The following is a 20,632-nucleotide window of genomic DNA, read 5'->3' on the forward strand; positions in this document are numbered from 1 at the left end:
TCTAATAAATTATCACACCATATAAATGGTATTGTAAAGCATAATATTTTATATTATTTGGTTGTAGGTAGTATAATTGAACATGGAAATACTAAATCTGTTTCCATATTTTTAACTACTTATTCTTATTAATTTATAATTACAAAAATTATATCTTTAAAACTTTTTTATAAGCAATTAGAGGGTAACAAAACATAGTATACTATTTTTTTCGAAAACACACATTTGCATAATAATTGTAAGGTTAACTGTATATAAGTGCATATATGTATATGTGCTAATATTCGATGGGTTATTATAATATAGATGGTTGTTAACTAATAATAGCACATAATTTATAATAAGCAATCAGGGTATTACCATATTCACATATATAAATATTTTTTTATGTTTTCCATTATATAATAGCCCAATGTTTGTTCTTTCATACGATGTAGCATCATACTTAGGTATGTTTCAGAAAAAAACATATTTAAAAGCATAAGGGAAACGGTAAAATTTTAATTAGTATAATAAATAACAATATAACAAGTAAAAATATGAAAATTGTGTGTGCATGATGTTTTAACGATCAACTGCACATCTTTTGTTAAAGATGCTACGATTTCTATCGTTATGCTTTCCATATGTATCATTTTGCGATTATCTTTTTTAAAAACTAGCCAAGTTTATATTTAAAATGTGTTCATAAAAGAAAAAATAAAAATACAGAAACAAACATAATAATTGTGTTGAAAATGTACACGAAGATGAGTATAAATAAATGAATGGGTAAATGTATATCATACTCTCATCGCTTTATCGCGAAAAAAAGTTGCTACTTCCTTTTTTTTTATGGGAAACAAGCCAATGTTTAGTTTTCTAAACATGGTTGACATAAATAAATCAAATTAGCCGAATTTTTTATATTTTCAGTAAATGTAACAAGCGAATATTCATCAGGTGAAGTAACAAAACCTTCTTGTTTTGAAATTTGACACCCATAATTAATTAAGGATATAAAATCTTTATTCGTACCAGTTTCTATACTTGAATAGTATGGATATATACCCCATGGTAATTGTAATTTTCGTGACAAATTTTTATTGTCAGTTATAACAACAATTGGGGCTTTAGTTTTTAAATTACTTAATTTTAGTATTTTATTAAAGTCATTAGAAAACAAAACTATAGATTTGAGGTTTATATTGTTGCTTATATCTCTTATACTGTATATTAATTTATCAAAATGGGAGGTATCTGAGGGTGTTTTTTTTTGGTGTGCACTTGATGTATCGGAAATACTTCCAAATTGTTTCAAATGATTATGTGTATTCACAAAGCTTATATTATTGTTATTAGCGTTTTCTGCTTTTTTCTGTGTATATTCATAAAAATAATAATCCTTCTCCACATTTTGTATTATACTATTTTGTGTTGAAGATGATAATATAGGATATTTTCCAGTGGCTGTTTCAGCTGATAGCATAACACAATCAGCTCCATCATAAAGAGCAGTAGCAACATCAGTAACTTCAGCTCTTGTAGGAGATGGTATAAATCTCATACTTTCTAGCATTTGTGTAGCCACAATAACTATTTTGTTATATTTTGTTTTACATAAATTTATTATTTTTTTTTGCAATATTGGTAAATTCGATAAATTCGTTTCAATTCCTAAATCACCCCTTGCAATCATAATACCGTCCGATAATTTTATAATATTATCTAAATTTTTAACAGCGGATGGTTTTTCAATTTTCGAAATTATGAATATCTTATTCACATCCTTATTAAGAGTATACTTAGATATTTCATTATCCAAATTTTTATTAAATGAGGAACTTTCTCCAAAACTGGGACTAGCTGAATTGGCACTTTCGAAGTGTGTATCACGATCATTCATCTCTTGGTCCATGTCCCCAACATCTAAATTATTATTTTTATACACATTGTATATTTGTTTATATGTGTGATAATTTTTTAAATAATAATTATTATAATAATCATTTATTTCTTTTATATAAAAATCGGTGTCATCGTCATAATCTTTATATTGTAATTCATTTACGTCATAAACGATTCGATTTTTTTTTATATTTTTATAAAAATCACTTTCATAATAATCATTAATAATATTTTTTAAAAACATTAAATCATATTCAGTTTGTACAAAGGAATAACCTAAATAATCCACGCCTTCATTAATACAAAATAGTATATCTTTTATATCTTTTTCACTCAATACCTCTATTGGCATTATCATATTTGGAATACAAAATCCCTTTTTGCTATATAGTTTTCCTCCTGTTAAAACTGTGGCTTTTACTGATATATCTTGATCGCTAGTATATGCAATACCTTCTACTTTCATTTTTAAGTTCCCATCATCAAGCAATATTATTTGCCCTGGTTTTACATTTTTTAATAAATCTGGATAATTTAAAAACACTCTATTTTTATTTCCTAGCTTGTTTGACAAATCAAAGGAAAAGGTATCTCCTTCCTTTAATTCTACAAATGTATTTTTTTCATCATCAATTTGATTTTGTTCATTTTTTTCAAACTCTCCTATTCTTATTTTGGGACCTTGTATATCCCCTAATATTCCAATTGATGTATTATATTTTTTTTCTAATATTCTTATAGCATTAATTATATACTTTTTAATACTTTTGGGACCATGAGAAAAATTTAATCTAAATACATCAATTCCACTTAAGTATAATTTTTCAAGATTTTCAAGCATTTCCGTTGCTGGTCCTACTGTGGCTATTTGTTTACATTTTGTAAATGATATTTTATTTTTTTTTGTATTTGTATTACTAATGTTTGAAATTTGTAAATCGTCAAAATTATTTTGTGAATATATTGCATTTCTCTTTTTTCCTGATGCTGCTTTTGCTGTTATCCTATTTCTTTTACTTTCTAAAGTCTTATTTATATAAGCATTATTCAAAAATAAGAATCCATCTCCTGTGTGTTGTAGGTCCAAATTATTCAAATGTGAATTATTCTTTAGCCCGTAAACAAAACATGTTATTAATTCTGCGATGAGGTAAAAACAAAGTAACCTCATTTTATTATTGAATATACTTATATTTTATAAGCCAATTTTTTACGTAATATTGACACCAGGTTAGCCCTTTAAAGTGTATATGTTTGCCAAGTAGGAAGCATATAGATAGGGCATACGCATATATACATATATTAAAGATATTTATAGGTATGTATAATTTATTTATTTGTTTGTTTACATGAACTTCCGAATGTGTATAATACATACATCTTTTTTCAAAACACCAAATGTCGAAATAGTAAGCATATTCCAATTTTATTTTTTTTTATTTTAAAATTATTTACCTCAGCCTTTTTTCATTTCATTTGAAATAATAAAAAATATATTTAGTTTTTTTTAATATATCATGTTTTACTGATTTATTTTCCGTGAATCTATAAATTTAATTATGGAAAGTAAAAAAGATAATATTATTTTTTTTCATCCACATAAAAATATATATTTTTGTGCGTGCAATATAGGCATACTTTTTCCCCGTTATGGTGTTAGATTTAATTTTTCTGTATCCCAACACACTAGATCATTTAAGAAATATGATTATATTACAAAGAATACAAAAAGAATATAACTTTTTTTAAGTATGAAAATTTAATTCTTTTTTATTTTCATTTTTTGGTATATTATTTTGTCGAAACTAAACCAAATTCATATTTTATGATATAGAAATGTGCCCTATTGTATTCAATAAAAAATGTTGTATTTTCTTGGCAATTTTTATCATACAATTTTTCTATAATATTGCAATTATTCATTTTTTTTACTCTTTCGCGAGGAGTAAAATGTGAAGTAAAAAGTATTTTACATAAAAACGGGTTACATTTTGAATAGGTGTATAGTATGTGTCGATCTACATCGCCATGCACATACACATCATATTTTTTTTGAAAACTTTTCGTATTCGTAAACAATACAGATAATAAGAAAACAACAGTAATTATTTATGAATCGTGAAAATAATTACACCTATTTATAATCTAATAATTTTTTACCATATATATGACTATATCATACTCATACATGCTACATGTTGTAAAACTAAAACCATGGAAATTAAGGAATTATATTTCATAAAAACTAGCCAAAAGGGTATATAACATATCTACAGTCTAATATTCCTTTAAATGTGATTTTTATTAAAATTGAAAAAAAAATTGTCATGGTCATGTACATGCCAAGGATTTTCTATATTCCTGGTTTTTGAGTGATGCTCGAAATTTTTTTTTATTCAATTTTATGTTTATTGCACGTATTTTAAAAGTGTTAACATAAATATGATGATTCCAAAATGTAAAATAACTATATATAGAGAAAATGAATATATTGGGGGGAAGCAGGATCTTTTAAGCTATGATTAATGTGTATATACACATGTAAAAAAAAATATATATAGTTATATTAAAATTAATACTAGATATATCTTTAGAAAATCACATGTTTGAATAATTCATGAAATAAATAGTATAAAATACTGTTAAAAATAATGGATGGTAATAATATGATCACTGAAATATAACTTGCGTCTATGAAATTTTTATTGACTATGTTATTATAAATGCATGTTTCTTCTAAATATATCGTTTGAAATATTTGTTTATGGCTAATATTCATATAACATATGAAAAATGATTTTTAATAAATATAAAAAAAAAGTGAAAAACACCAAAAGGGAATATTGTAATGTACCAGAAGATGATAACAAAGAAAAGACGGTTTTATCAAATGTGGTTACTAACGAAAAATGTTTTAAAAATATTATATTAAAACATTATTTTAAAATAATCCTAAAAAATATATACACCAATTTTTATAAAAACAACCATTTTTTTGAAATTGTTCTATATGTGGACATAATAAAAATGTTAGTTCTAAGGAAAATAATATGCATGCATTGTGTGCATATATATTATGATATAATAATGTAGTATAATATACATATGTTTTATTATTATGTGTTATATTTTTACTTATTATTATATTTTCCATTTTGTGTGTTCTTCGAAATATAGAATAGACTCAGGATTATATGACGACTGCCAGATAACTACAAACTTTATTTCGTTTACCAAAAAATTCAACAAAACAGTGTACATTTTATTTTCGGAGTTTTTAGAAAATTTTAGGGTAACATATAATTAATTCCATATGCTTAATTATTTGTGAACATATTAATAGGAATACATATATAGAGACATATGATTTATATGAACTAAAAATATGTTAGATACAATATTCATATAATAGTTAAATTAAAAAAACATCATACATATATTATACTACAAACAGAATGAAAATGATAAAAAAGATTTTATAAATTATTTGGAAATTTTATTAAAGAATAAATTTTTTACTATTATTCTTGTTCCTATTAATACCCCTATAAAGGTATTAAATAATTTAACTAACAAATTAAATATTTAAGAGCAACCACATTATTCGTATTTGTTTATATGACTATACATGTATAAACATGTTCTTTATTTTTATGATCAGACGGATTGTATTACTAATCTAAGCAAATCAAACAAGCTAGAGAAAAATATTTATGAAGTGATTGAACTTATTAATGCTACACTTATACGAAAAGATAAAAAAAGTTTCTTATATAAAACTTTTTATATGAGAATATGTGATTGTTCACATAAATACATGCCTTATCAAAATATAATTGTAAAGACCTTTAAACTTGGGGGAGTTAATAAGTAAAACTTTTGAAAAAAAAAATATATATGCATATGTGAGAATGGGATATATTTTTTTCTTTATTTTTAACAGAAGCAACAAATATAAGGGGAAATGTAGCATATGCTTTACCAAAGAATATGAAGAAATAATCATAAAAAGAAAATTCAAAAATTTTTATATCTTAACATTTTCATTTACCAAAGAGATGGACGAATACAACAGCAAAGGTTATATTTTCATATCATGCTTTCAATACCTTTTTATTAATGTCTATACTTATGTGTACGGTTATATATATTTGTTTATATTTTTTTTCAATATTTAGATGAATGTATAACGTTTGATGTATTATATCACGACGTCAGTGAAAAAAATGAACTATTTGAAAATGGGTTAAAATACAACTTAATCGTTGTACCGATTCCTGATGAGGTTTGTATTGCACATATGAAATTTGACAAAACATATAGAGACAAAAATAGCGCAGAAACATATTTATCTATGTTTGGTAATATAACATTGTATGATTATTATTTAAAAGTTATTTTATATTTTTTTTAGTTAAGCAAAAATGGTTCTAAAGGGGCACATACTAATACCCTTTGGCTGTTAAACTATAGGGGGCATGTAATTATGAAAAAAAACATGTATATATCGCATTGATAATAATTAGAATGATGATGATAAAATATGTATACAATATATGTAATTATTTATACACATCATATTATATTTTTATATGAAATTATGTATATACACATTATATATTTTAAGGAAATAAAAAAGTTTGAAAGCGGAAAACTAGCATTGATTGGAAGTTTGGACCCATCCTTACTGATGCAAAAATTTAACTGCTTTATAAAGGACCAAAATTTATTCGGTATGTTAATTCAGATGAATATGTGTAAACACAAATGATCAGTGTAACATCAGATATGCATATATGTATGTATAAACACAATTTTCCCCCCACACATTTGTTTACAACCAAGCAGATATGAAAAAAATCATTTTTAATATTCTAAAGATTCCGAATGATAATTTCTGTTTGAATAAAATATGCAAAACAACAAAACTTTCCCTAATTTTAATTAGCATAAGTAGTAATTTTTTAAAATATTCAAAATTAGATATATCAGCATATCATATATTTAATAAGATAAACATTGGAAAGTCTATAAATAGTTGTAGCATCAAGGAACACCCATTAAAAAGTAAACAAACACAAATCTGTATAGTTTCCTTTAGTATGTTATGAGAAATATATATATACTATTAGTTGTATCATGATAATTTTCATGTATATACTTATATATTCAATGGGTACTACTTTATTATTGATATATATAGGGATAAGAGGGCCCCATTGTTTTTTCATATGCTCAGATGAAATAATAATGACCGAAATCGTTAAATTTTGCAACTATTTTTGCAATATTAAAATGTTAAATGTGAAAGTTGATTCGTTTAGTATATTGTTAACACAAAAATATGACATATTAGTTATAAATATAAATAATTTTAGTAGTTCTCAAATTTATGCACTAGAGGAAATATTAAAAAATGGGGTATACAGAAACAAAAAACATTCCGTTCCTATTTCAACAACCTTTTGGGTCTATGCTGTAAAGCCATATATCCGAAACGAATGTGTAAGAAATTGCTATACACACTACCCACAAATATTAAATAAATATGCAAAGAGATATTGATACTCTATGCATTTTCCCAATCCTATTGACTATACATATCCAAAAAATTGTTGTATACTATTTTTACAGGAATTTAATACATATATAAAGGGGAATTTGTTAGCGCGTTTTGATTTTCTGTTTGATCTAAACTTTGGAGACGATGATGAAATTATCGATGAAATATTACGAATGACAGATAATGATGAACAAAAAAAAATATTTGATTATTACTTTGATCTAAATAATGAATATAATTATTTAAAAAAAGGTAATATTCCAGATTATGAATTTACTGAAATGAGTGATATATCTGAATCTATAATACAAAAGTATTTTCATATGGCCTCGGATTTATCAACCCTAACCATGTAAGTTTTTATGCAATTCGGTCTTCAATAGACTAATATTGCATATATGTGTGTATAATATTATATATATGTTTTCCCTATATAAAGCAATAATTCTTATTTGGTTGATTTATCATTGATAAAGCATTATACAGTGCTATTTTGATGGTATATACATATATAACTATTTTTCATATTTAAATGTTAAATAATATATGTTTTTTTGGATGTATTTTTTTATACAGACATCATATAGGAATTTGCGAATTGCTGTGTATCAGTATTTCGATTCTGTTGAGAAAAAAAGAATGTTCAATTGAGCATGTAGTTTTAGGATTGTTTTTATACGACAGATTTGTATCTTCCACAAAAAATAAATTAACTCAGTTTGATAAAAATATTTTAAATGATATAATAAACTCAAAATCAGATGAAGATAATTCTTTTTACAAACTAATGAATTATTTTTCTTCATATTTAAGCGCAACAATAAATTTGTAAATTATATAATAAAACCACCCGTATTATTCTAAACGTGTGGGTACACCCTTTTGGGTTTCATATTAAGTTGTATATACACAAACTGATATTCAGTTTTATTATGCTTCATTAAAATAGTTTGCTATTGTTTTTTCTTGGTACCAAAAAAAAATATAAACAAGTGGTAGTTGTTATTACATTAGTAAAATAACGACCAATTTTAAATAAAAAATGCATACAACCCATATAATGGTATATGTATGATTATGCATATACAACATGGATATATATAATTATGCATATACAACATGGATATATATAGTTATGCATATACAACATGGATATATATAATTATGCATGTAATATTCCGTTACGCACAAAAAAATAAAAATAATTTTGATACATATTTGGAATAAAATATGCATTAAAAAAATGCATATATAACAATGCATAAATATATAAATGAGTAATATACATTCATTATATAATTTATTATTGTACACTGTAATAATTAAAAAATTATGATATCTCAAAGTGGCTTCCTTGAAATTATAAGCAACTTTTAAGTCATCTTATAATATATTACGTAATATTTTTACACAAATGCAAATATATGTAATACATTTTACAAATCGAAGAAGTATATTTTATATCAACATATTTAATATTTTTCCTATGTTAATAAATATGAATAGCTACATGCTTAGTATATGAATACAAACATTTTTTTTCATCGCTGTTTTATTCCGTTAAAGCAATCTTTGCAATTCGTCATAAAAAACAAGGACAAGAGCACCACCAGCTCCTCTAATAACGTTAGCCCATGCTCCTTTGAAAAATCCACTAATACCTTCATGTTTTAATATTTTAAGCCAACAATCTATGGTATTTTTATATTGAATATCTTCTTTTGCTTTTCTACCTGACATCATCATCATTCTTCTCCTGACTGTATCAAATGGATATGAAATTAAACCAGCCAAAATAGTAACTGATTGTGCAACTGACCATTTCAAAACAATACTTGTATTTTGATCATTATTAAATAATATGGCTTTTGCACTATCGTATAAGCCAAAATATGAACCTCTATACACAATGATACCCGTAACTGAAATACCAAAGCCACTATATAATGATAATAATCCTGTTTGCTTGTATATTTTTTTTAAGCAATCAAATAACCCATTAAATTCTCTATCTTTTCCTTTTCCTATATCGGATGCTAACCTTGTCCTTGCAAAATCTAAAGGATAAACTATAAGTAAAGAAACAGCTCCTGCAGTTGCTCCCGATAATATATTAACACAAAAAAACTTTGCAAATTCTGAATTTTGATCATATCTTGGAAATATATTTTTAAAATAATCCTTGAAAGCAAAATTAAAAGCTTGCGTTGGGAAATATCGAATAATATTTGCCATATTTCCTCTCCATAATGATGAAACACCCTGTTCTTGTGATACTCTTTTAAAGCAGTTGATTAGCCCAGAATATCTTTCGACTTGACCGGATTTTATTTCAGGTATAGAGTCTTGTGTTTGTATTAACATTTTTACTCTTTCGATTGGGGCAACTACTGTTTTTGAAATAGCGGCGGATACACCGCCCATTAAAAAATCAGCAGCAAAGCTTGTTTTGAAATCTCCACTCATTTTGAATAAATATAAAAATAAAAAAAATAAATTGTTTTATATTTATTTCCTTTTTACGTAAAAATTGATAAAATTACTACAGAAATTATATATTTCTATGTTATTCAAATAGAATATAAATCGAATTTCTGGGTAATAAAAAACCAAAAAAATGGATATTTTTATTTTTCAAATATATATATATATGATATATTATTGAAAAATATTAAATTTTACAAAAATACATTTGTATATTCTATACACATAAAAAAAAATATATATAATTTGTTATTATACAATTTTTTGAAATAAGATATTTAACTTCAAATAAACTTGTACTCTGCATATTTTATCATGGATTAGCTTTTGTTTTATTAAATATAGCTTTTGTTTTATTAAATATAGCTTTTATTGTAAAATATTTAGCCACTACATTAAAATTTTATCTGAAAGAAAGGAGTAAATATGCATATAATTATATTTTTCCTGTTTATATATTACATAAAAATGATGTGCGCGCATATTACATATATGTATATACGAAACGGTCTGTTTTTTTTTAATATGAATTTAAGGTTTGGGTAATATACAAATAATGTGAAAAATTGGTCATCCCATTAAAATATAGAAGAATAAAAATATTCAAGATACAAATATAATATGTATATAAATTATGAATACATTTATGCGGACTGGAAAAAACAAATAAAATTGTAATCGGTAAAATATGTAAGAATACTGTTAAGTAAAGGCTTTTTTAATTCATTATTTTTTTTGATCGATTAAGCATTTTGTTAATAAATATGGAAGTATATTAACATATATAAGGAGAATGTAAAATATGTACTAATCATACATATAATAATTTATGTGGTATTTCGTATTTACTTTCGTTGGCATTATTTCAGGATTAATTTTACTTTATCTTATTATTTACAGTTAAATATTATATTCCCCTGTATTTTTTATCCTTGTTAAATTTTAATGATTTTATTGAATAATCTAGAATCCATAAAATTGTTTAAGTTTCATAAAACCATTTTAAAGATGTTTTTATTGAGTATTATATATATAATAAATAAATATTTATTTAATTAATTTATTTATTAATTATTTTTTAATGCGGGTTTCTTTTTATCATATTAAAAATGGAAGATATTATTTTCTTGATGCATGCGTATTTTTTTATTATTTTTATTATAATTTATTGCCATAATTTTTTATTTATTTCCCCCATTTGGGTTTGTAGTAGGCAATATATATATCCATAAAAATATTTTTGTGCCCTATATAATATAATTCAAGCTACTTTTTTTATTATTTATTTATGGTATTTTTTTTATTTATATGTAAAATGCATGGACACCATTTTTTTGATAAAAATAAATATTTTACTTAGTAGCTCTTTCTTTGTTTAAAATTTTGGGAATATTTTTTAATTTTTATTCTTTAATGCTTTATTATTAAACACAAATTAATGTATAATAAACGTTATAATATTATTTTACGAAAACAAGAGCATAAAATGATATAAAAAATCAAAAATAAGAGTTATAAAATATTTTTAAAATTTATATTAATGGTGCTACCCATAAGGGAAATCTCTACAGTTTCATGAGACTATATATGAAAAATTATCCTCACCTATGATATTTGATAATATTATTCTCTATATTAACTTAGTAAAAAAACAAAGCAAAAATTGTTTTACCTTTTTTAGCTATTTCGTGATATAGTATATTCCATCTTGTATTTTACTAATTGGTATTACTTATGATTACCATTTTATTATGTATCTTAAAACTAAGCAAATCGATATTTACTATTGTTTGGAATTTTTTATAGTATTTCAAATAAGTAATTTAAAAAAAATATAAAAAGTTAATTAAAATGAGCATTAAAAGACAAAAACACATGACAACATAATAAAGTATGAAAAGATTAAATGAATTTTTATAAGAAAAAAATATATTATCACATGAGAAAAGTACATGTATGAATTGTTTGTCAAATGAGGTTTAGAAATAAACTGAAAAATATTCATAAACAAAGAATACAATTTAAGAAAAACGTCAAAAATGTCAAATGAATTACATAAAGGTTTATATACATTGTGTTTTAATTAATACAATTAAACGGTACATAACAAAACAATGATTTTATTTGGGGGCATACTTAATTTTCATAAAAGTATTTTAATTTATATCTCCATGTGACCTTAAGTCATTCTAGGAAGTATGTAAAAAATGTAGAATGAATTTATAAAAACATTTTTTTTTATCTTAATAATTAATTCATTATTTGTATTTCCAAAAGAAATATATGGAAAGGGGGGTACATGAAACTGGTTGGATTGATTTAAATTGTTTTCAACATTATTTTCTTCATTTTGCTTATTTTTTTGATATAATGAATAAATAAATGAATTTTCATACATGATTTTCGTTGCATTAAAAAGGGATTCTTCGAATTCTGGAAAATATTCCATTATTTCTTCGTCATAGTGTGTTTTAAGGTTGTTATTATAAAAGCTATTTGTATTTTTTTTTTTATCTTTTAACTTTTTAGTATTTCTTATGTTTTTATCAGAATAATTTATTTCTTCTGTTAATTTGGATTTGTTTTCACAATTCTGAGCATTAAATAAGTCATTTTTTTTTAAAAGATAAATTAAATATTCATTATTTAGTGGGATATGTGTAAAATTTAATAATATTTTTAACTGACAAGTGTGTAATGCGTTAATGTAGTTTTGCACTTGTATTTGTTCTGTTCTATTTTTTCCTAGCATAGGAAATTGTTCCTTTTTCAAAAAAGTATTCAATTTAATTTCATATATATCTGATAATAGTAATAAAAAATATATCTTCAATTCTTTAATATTTATATTATTAGTGTTAAAGTCTATATTATTTAATAAAGTATCACTATGAGTATAAAAACAATTATAAAATGGAAAATTAGTTGTTTCTTTTTTATTCCTTTTTCCCAATTGAGAATTGCACGTTTTTTTTATAATATCGCAATTATAAGTAGTATTTACATGTTTTATATTTTTTTCAATGTATTTATCTAGCATTTCATGATTTTCTATTTGTTCTAAAATTTGAGCATCACCACCGTTTGTTTCTTCATCGCAAACTATAGCTTTAAGTATATTTTCGCAAAATTGAATACACCTTTTATTAAGAGATAACACTGGATTTATATATATGTGTAATGATAATAATATTTTATCCTTTAAGCTAAGAAAAGGACTGAATTTATCTAATAAATCGACTAATTTGTGTAAAATATGTGTTTCCCTTTGTAATGTTTGTATAGAATAAACTGACAATATTTGAAAAATATAAAAGAAACTTTTTGAGTTTTTTATTTTTGAAAATAAGTTGTTTATAGCTGAATTAAAAAATATGTGATTAATATCGTAATCTCTCTTCTTTATAAAGTATAAAAATGGTAGTAATATTTTTTCATCTATCGATTTAAAGTTATTAAGTATATCTATACAAAGATTTTGTAATAGTATATCACTAAATCGAATATTAAAATAAGCACATGAACAAAATATATAAATAATATTAATATAATTAAATTTATTTAATTTATGCTCTATTTGTGTATATAAAAATTTTAAAAAATTTGATATTTCTGAATTATTTTTACAACTTGCTATTTGTGTGTATTTATAAAAAGACAAATATATATCTGTAATATCTTTTTCATTATAGTGATTTTTATCAAACAAAATTTTAAAATGCGATAATAACAAATTAAATAGATTTTTATCCAATAAATTTAAATTTACTAAAAATTTTAATATAACACATGTATTATATACATTAAATATATTTATTTGTTTTTGTGTTTCAATTTTTATATATTCATATATATTATAATAATTGGGAATTTGTAATTTATCTATATTACATGCTAAAAAACATAAATCCTTTTTATTTAATTGTATTAAATTTTCTTCTGTTTTTGTGTGCATAATATAACTATTATCGTTTTGAGAAAAGTAGTTTACAATCATTGCTCGTTTTTCTAGCATATTCTTATGACTATATGAATATCCTGTGTTATTATATTTGCTATCACTGTCACCTGCATTATTTATGTTTTCATTTTTTATTTTTTTTTCGTCAGTATTTTGATCCATATTTGTATGCATAAATTGCGCATAAGAATGATCATAACCATCCGACATAGCATCGCTTAATGCATCCCCATTACTGTTTAATACTCCTTTTTTTAGTTTCGATTTTTTTATTTTACTTAAATTGAGATTAACAACACATGAAAGAATAATATGTTTGAATAAATCGTTGTCATTAAATTTATGTATCTTCAGTACATGCATTAACATATTTAAAGAGCATATATCGATAGTGTGTATTTTATATAAATTTGGATGCTCTATGCTATGCTTAGTTAATAGTATTTTTTTTATTTTTGAAAATACTGATTTATCAATAGTTCCTTTTAAATTTGTATAACTATAAATAAACAAAATTAAATGATTATAATCCATTTCATTATTATGAAAAAATAAGAAATAGATAAAAAGTTTATAAATAATATGTTTAAATTCTTGTATATATTCCAACTGACTTACAGCATTTATCTTTGAATAGGTGTTACATAATATAGTTATGTCAAAGAAGTTTAATCTGTTTATATTTGTTCGATGTTCACTAAGCATATTTTCATTGCCATTGTAATTGCTATTATTACTTTTATTTCCCATATTAAAAATTATTTTGAAATCTGAATAATCATTTTGACTTATTAATTTGTTCCACCCTTTTTTTTCACTTTCACTATAAGCAGAAACAGTGCATGAGTTCCTATTTTTTTCGTTTTTCTTAGTAATTTTTTCTAATTCATTGGTTACACACGAATTAAAAACATTTACAAAGTTTTCTGCACATTCTTGTTTGTTTTTGCTTTTATTAGTTATTAAAAGGAAGTATTTCTGATAGTATAAGATATAAATTAGTTTAAAAGTAAAAGGATTTAAAAAGTTCAAATGAATAAACGGAAATGAGTTCGAAATACTATAAATAGTAATAATTATTTGTTTTAAATTCATATTAAAAATAAAATTAATGTTTTCAGCACTTGCTACACTTCTCCAAAAGCTGTTATCTTTAATTTTCTTGGTGTTTAATAAATGAATTATAACAGAAAAATCATTTTCATTTAATTTCTTTGATTTTAAAAGGTCTAAAAAATTGTCATTAAATTTGTATATACTACACAAATCATCCTTTCTGCAAAACTTTCGTATTTTTCTAATCATCTCAGATTGTTTCCCTTTTTCAGTTTGACTTATGCTGACATTTTTGGGGGTATTATGTTTTATATTTTCTTCATTTATTTTATCATTTTGTGTGTTTACAAAACTAAAATATTTCTTATCCCCTTTTAATTTATTATGCCCCAACGAAAGGTGAGTTAAAAATCTTTTACCCCCATCATTTTTTTTTATAAGCGCCTTCGTTTCATTTATATATAATTTTTGGTGATTTATAACTTGTATTTTAATATACGAATATACACGATCTTGTACACTTCGAATATCACATTTGTGAAGGCATTTCATTTAACTAATTTATATATTATGCATTTATATATTTGAACATTTATAATTAATAAAAATTAAAAATTATTACAAGTGATTTGTGGGAAATATAGGCACAACGTGCACATGTGTAGCGGGGTGGCATATATGAAAAGGGGGCAATTAAATATGTTAAAAAATTGGACTTGTAATGCTAAATTATATAGTATAATACAAGGTGCGTATTTTTTATACTGAACATATTTGAAATTTTCTATTCTTCCATATGTGTGCGTATTGTGATATTTTTCTGTTTTAATTAAGATGTACTACTTTTTTCATCTATGATTAGGAACTATCAAACTTCTGAATGTTATATATTTTTTTTGTGCTTTCCTTTTATTGCTTCGACGTGAAAATTGTGTTGTCCTGATTGTTTACAATATTTTCATAATTTATAAAATTTACACTATTACTTAAGATTTGATGTTTGGTTCTCACAAAAATGCTAAGAAAAATGGAAACTAAAAATGATAAAAATTTCCCCTTGATTTAATATATGAATATATATTTTTCTAAATTATTTTATTTACTAATTTTAAAAAGCAAACAAAATTACTATATCGCTTTTATATTAATTTTGTTATTTTTATTTATTATTATTTTTTTTTATCTTAAAACTATTAGCATAATATAGTTTGTAAATTATGTATTTTATACGGTAAAAAAAATATGCATACATCGTTGTGCGGTGAAATATGCAATTACAAGTGTTAAAAATTTCCCTTTTAATATTTTGCTATTATTTGAATATTGCAAATATAGTAAAACATAATATATGGATACGTATATAATGCTATATATTATGTATTACTATTTTTATTAAAAAAAAAAATAATATTGTTTTAATATTTGGAAAAAAAAATATTTGGAGAATATTGCAGTTTTCCTTTCTTGTTTATTATATTTTTTATTTGTGAGTATATTGTTTGACTAATTAAACATCTTAAAAAAACACACACATACATAAATACACGTGTTATTTAAATTTTATATACATAATAAAGAATAAAAAAATATAAAATACGTAGTATTTAAGACATTCCCACTTTGTTTTTACCACCATTGTAATGTTATATGATGGAAGAAATCTTTTTGGTTTTTTCGTTTTGTTTTTTATAGCATAGCAAGTATTTGACGCTTTTATATTTAATATTAAACAGATTGAGGATATATATAACGATTTGTACAGATAAATATCCTTATGCCCACATATGCATATGTATATAATATATGATACATATAGCTACGTATAAATGCATATACAATATGTACATAATACATATACAATGCCCACTTTTATATTCAAAAATACATGCATAGACACATATGTTTCATTTATATAGTTGTTAGGAGGAGGGGGAATATAATGATATAAAAGTTATATATGTAAAAAGTATATGTTAATATACAATCAGCACTAACATTGATAGCAATTTTTTTTATGGTGGTTTAAATTAAAATAAGATCATAATTTTATTTATTTGCCTACATTTGTGGCTGATTGACGAAAAGAGATAACATAAAATTGTACATATATACGTAAATACATATATCATAATAGGGATTGCAGATTTGAGGAAATTAGTGAAGCCTATGTGCATGCTAAATATATAAACTAAGAAAAGAAATTTACAAATTGTATTTTATTTTAATAATTATATATATTATAGAACACAGAGAGAATACATGTGTAGCTTTTATAATTTATGGATATTTATAGCATGTTTTTAAATATATATGTGTTGTTTTTCTTCATCTATTTTGTTTTATCATTACACTTTCAATACATTCATTAATTTTTGTTTCAATTTTGCTGAATTTATATTATATATATATTTTTTTTTTGTTCATTTTTTCCCTAGAACATTTTTCAGTATTTTCATACCAACGTGTTTTGTGTTTTACAACCATTTTGTGTAGTTCATTTCATTTCGCTTTATTACATCGACGTATTGTCGTATTAATATTTAATTTTTTCCATGTTTTTGTGCGTATATATAATAGATATATACATAACTTATGGATAAACGTGTATTCTTATCCATTTGTTCATTCATTTATTTTTAAGTACATATATATATTGAGAGTTAATTACATTCGTACCTATACCTGATAATATTAAAGTAAGAGTTCGTGATAAGCTCAGTTATCTTGAAGTATACATTTATTTTTTTTGCATCAGCAATTTGTGTGTAGTTATCCAAATATAAATATTCTTTACCATTTGATTCAATGAGTAGTGAATAAAATTAAAAACTGGATAAAGTACAAAATAAAATCAAGAAACGGTTGTAGGCAATTTTCATTTTTACCATTTGTAGCAGAAACATACAGAACATTTCAAGAAAAGAATATATATTTATAGAGAGAAAAAAGGAATCAATTCACTTCTCATACAATAGATATACCACATTTTTATAAATCTCATAAAAAATGGATAAATTAGTGCCTATTGTTAATAAATTACAAAATGTACTTTCGTCATTTATCAGTAGTGAAACATTAAGCCTTCCACACATAGCAGTAATAGGAGCACAGTCTGTTGGTAAAACATCTTTGTTAGAATCATTGGTTGGTTTAAGTTTTATGCCAAAAGGGGAAGGTATAGCTACAAGAACACCCATAATAATACAATTAACTAACTCCAAAACAGAAGAATGTTATTGTACAGTGACATATTATGATTGTGAAGGTAATAGAGTAGAAAAACATATAGATGATTTTTCTATTTTAAATAATATGTTAATAGAAGTAACCGATGAAATAACGGGAGGAAATAAATGCATAAAAGAGACTCCTATAATTATAGAAATTCATAAAAATGATGTATTAGATTTAACATTAATTGATTTACCTGGTTTAACAAAAGTACCAGTTGGAAATCAACCACATAATGTAGAAGAGCAAATTGGATGCTTAGTTAATAAATATATTAAAAACCCTAATTGTATAATTTTAGCTGTTTCTTCAGCTAATATCGATTTAGCTAATTCTGATAGTTTAAAAATGGCTAGAAATGTAGATCCAAAACACGAAAGGACTATAGGTGTAATAACAAAGTGTGATGTTGTGGAAAAATCCGAAATATGGAAAAAAATGATTAGTGGGACTTTATATCCATTAAAAAAAGGTTTTGTAGCTGTAGTTTGTAGAAGTCAAAAAGATATTGATGATAATGTTAGTATTGATGAATCATTGAGAAAAGAAGAAGAATATTTTAATCAATACATCGATTTTTCAAACCAAAATGAATGTATTATGGAGTGTGGAATAAAAAATTTAGCAAAAAAATTAAATAATATACTTATTGAGCATATAAAAAATACTGTACCATATTTAAAACCCAAAATAGATGCATTAAAAAGTATTGAAGAAGAAAAATTATTAGAGCTAGGTGAACCAATGGATAATATGAACCGTTCAGAATATTTAGCAGTTCTTGTTAATTATATTACAAAATTTTCTCAACAATATCAAGATATAATAGATGGAAAAGTATTTTATAAAGATCGAGTAGATGAATTAAAAGGGGGTGCAAGAATTCATTATATATTTAATGATTGGTACATTAAAGCATTAAATGATTTTTCCCCATTGGAATTATTAAGTGATGAAGAAATACGAATAGCTATTAGAAATTCAAGCGGGCCAAGAGGTGCATTGTTTGTGCCAGAAAGCGCATTTGAAACGTTAATAAAAAAATTAATAAACTGTTTAAAGGAGCCATCACTTCGTTGTGCAGATCAAGTTTATGAAGAACTTATTAAAATTGTTGATAACTGTAAAATAAATGATATGGAAAGATTTACAAACTTAAAAAGCGCAATAAATGAACAGGTGAAAATTTTATTAAAAGATTGCTTACAACCAACAAAGGAAATGATCAAAAATCTTATGTTAATTGAGTTATCTTATATTAATACAAGCCATCCTGATTTTTTGAATGAGCATTTTATGAAAAATGTATATGACAAAGATAATGAATATGTCGAAGAATTGGAACCTGTTGTTAAAATGCACAGTAACAACAATAAAAGCCCACACCATAAAAGGGATTACCACGAAAATTATATGAGCTCGAACGGAGTTCACAATAATGGGTATATGCAATCACATCATCAAATGCATGATGGAATGCATGGAACAATGAATAATGCAAATGATAAAATGAACAGTAATACAGGAACGAATATGAGCAATACCAATCATGGTATTACATATAAAGAAGAAAATAAAATGTGGAAAAATAAAGAAGATTATAAATCACATAAAAATAAAGATGGTACAAAAATAGCTAATTTAAATAATAGAGAAAATGTTTTTGTTTTACCAGTTATCCCTGAAAAAATAATACCAGAATGTTCATCTTCTTCTAAAGAGATTATTGAAATTGATTTAATCAAATCATTAATTAATAATTATTTTAACATTGTAAGGAAGCATATAGCTGATGCTGTACCCAAAGCTATAATGCATTTTATGGTTAATACATCGAGAAAAACGATGCAAAAAGTTTTAATTTCAAATTTACATAACAGTGAGCTTCTTAACCTTTTTAATGAATGCTCTTCTATCAAAGTAAAAAGAAACAATTGCAAAAAAAATTTGGAATCCTTAAATCAAGCTATTAAAATGTTGGCAGAAATCAGAAACCAAGACATTTAGTTAAATAAAAATGAATTAAATGTGTGGATAATATGTTAAGAAAATTGAAAAGGGGGATTCAAATTTTTTTTGTTTGATTGTTTTGACTTTGAGATATAATGTAGTAATTTAAATGATGAATAACTGAGTATATACATATATACAATGGTACTTTTAATATATACTATGCCATATGTATGTGTGCATAGCATATCTTATATGTGAATTTTTTATGCATACCAATTTTTTATAATTCTCAAAATATTATTCATTTTATCAAAGCGATATGAAAAATAATAAATCGTTTTATTTATTGTATGTTGAAATATCGCTGCTTTGTCTTTATTTTTTTTATTTTGTGTAATAAATTTACTTGCCCATATGTTTGGGTGCAGACAAACTTCCTACTGTAACTATAATATCTACGGAATATCTAATATATGTAAGCATTTAAGTGAGACATT

The 20,632-nt window shown here is 23.7% G+C and overlaps 5 protein-coding genes across 5 annotated transcripts; 2 read left to right on the forward strand and 3 right to left on the reverse strand.

Moving 5' to 3' along the window:
• Positions 1 to 853: 853 nt before the first annotated feature.
• Positions 854 to 3,058, reverse strand: PCHAS_0520200 (pyruvate kinase 2, putative; the record flags this gene model as incomplete). The annotated part of the gene is made up of 1 exon (XM_737195.2): positions 854 to 3,058. The coding sequence occupies one exon, from the start codon at positions 3,056 to 3,058 to the stop codon at positions 854 to 856; it is 2,205 nt and encodes a 734-aa protein (XP_742288.2).
• Positions 3,059 to 4,680: 1,622 nt separating this feature from the next.
• Positions 4,681 to 8,282, forward strand: PCHAS_0520300 (conserved Plasmodium protein, unknown function; the record flags this gene model as incomplete). The annotated part of the gene is made up of 12 exons (XM_016800202.1): positions 4,681 to 4,916; positions 5,065 to 5,179; positions 5,342 to 5,440; positions 5,549 to 5,757; positions 5,831 to 5,967; positions 6,066 to 6,172; positions 6,302 to 6,367; positions 6,515 to 6,620; positions 6,736 to 6,954; positions 7,091 to 7,392; positions 7,522 to 7,802; positions 8,027 to 8,282. 12 exons carry the CDS (start codon positions 4,681 to 4,683, stop codon positions 8,280 to 8,282), a joined length of 2,133 nt encoding a protein of 710 aa, XP_016655232.1.
• A 728-nt stretch (positions 8,283 to 9,010) lies between these two features.
• PCHAS_0520400 (ADP/ATP transporter on adenylate translocase, putative) lies at positions 9,011 to 9,916 on the reverse strand (the record flags this gene model as incomplete). The annotated part of the gene is made up of 1 exon (XM_739170.1): positions 9,011 to 9,916. The coding sequence occupies one exon, from the start codon at positions 9,914 to 9,916 to the stop codon at positions 9,011 to 9,013; it is 906 nt and encodes a 301-aa protein (XP_744263.1).
• Positions 9,917 to 12,113: 2,197 nt separating this feature from the next.
• PCHAS_0520500 (conserved Plasmodium protein, unknown function) lies at positions 12,114 to 15,503 on the reverse strand (the record flags this gene model as incomplete). Its single annotated transcript, XM_732135.2, has 1 exon — positions 12,114 to 15,503. The coding sequence occupies one exon, from the start codon at positions 15,501 to 15,503 to the stop codon at positions 12,114 to 12,116; it is 3,390 nt and encodes a 1,129-aa protein (XP_737228.2).
• A 2,454-nt stretch (positions 15,504 to 17,957) lies between these two features.
• Positions 17,958 to 20,189, forward strand: PCHAS_0520600 (dynamin-like protein, putative; the record flags this gene model as incomplete). Its single annotated transcript, XM_016800203.1, has 1 exon — positions 17,958 to 20,189. One exon carries the CDS (start codon positions 17,958 to 17,960, stop codon positions 20,187 to 20,189), a length of 2,232 nt encoding a protein of 743 aa, XP_016655233.1.
• Positions 20,190 to 20,632: the final 443 nt, after the last annotated feature.

The sequence above is a fragment of the Plasmodium chabaudi genome, assembly GCF_900002335.3.
Source record: "Plasmodium chabaudi chabaudi strain AS genome assembly, chromosome: 5".
Taxonomy (NCBI): Eukaryota; Apicomplexa; class Aconoidasida; order Haemosporida; family Plasmodiidae; genus Plasmodium; species Plasmodium chabaudi.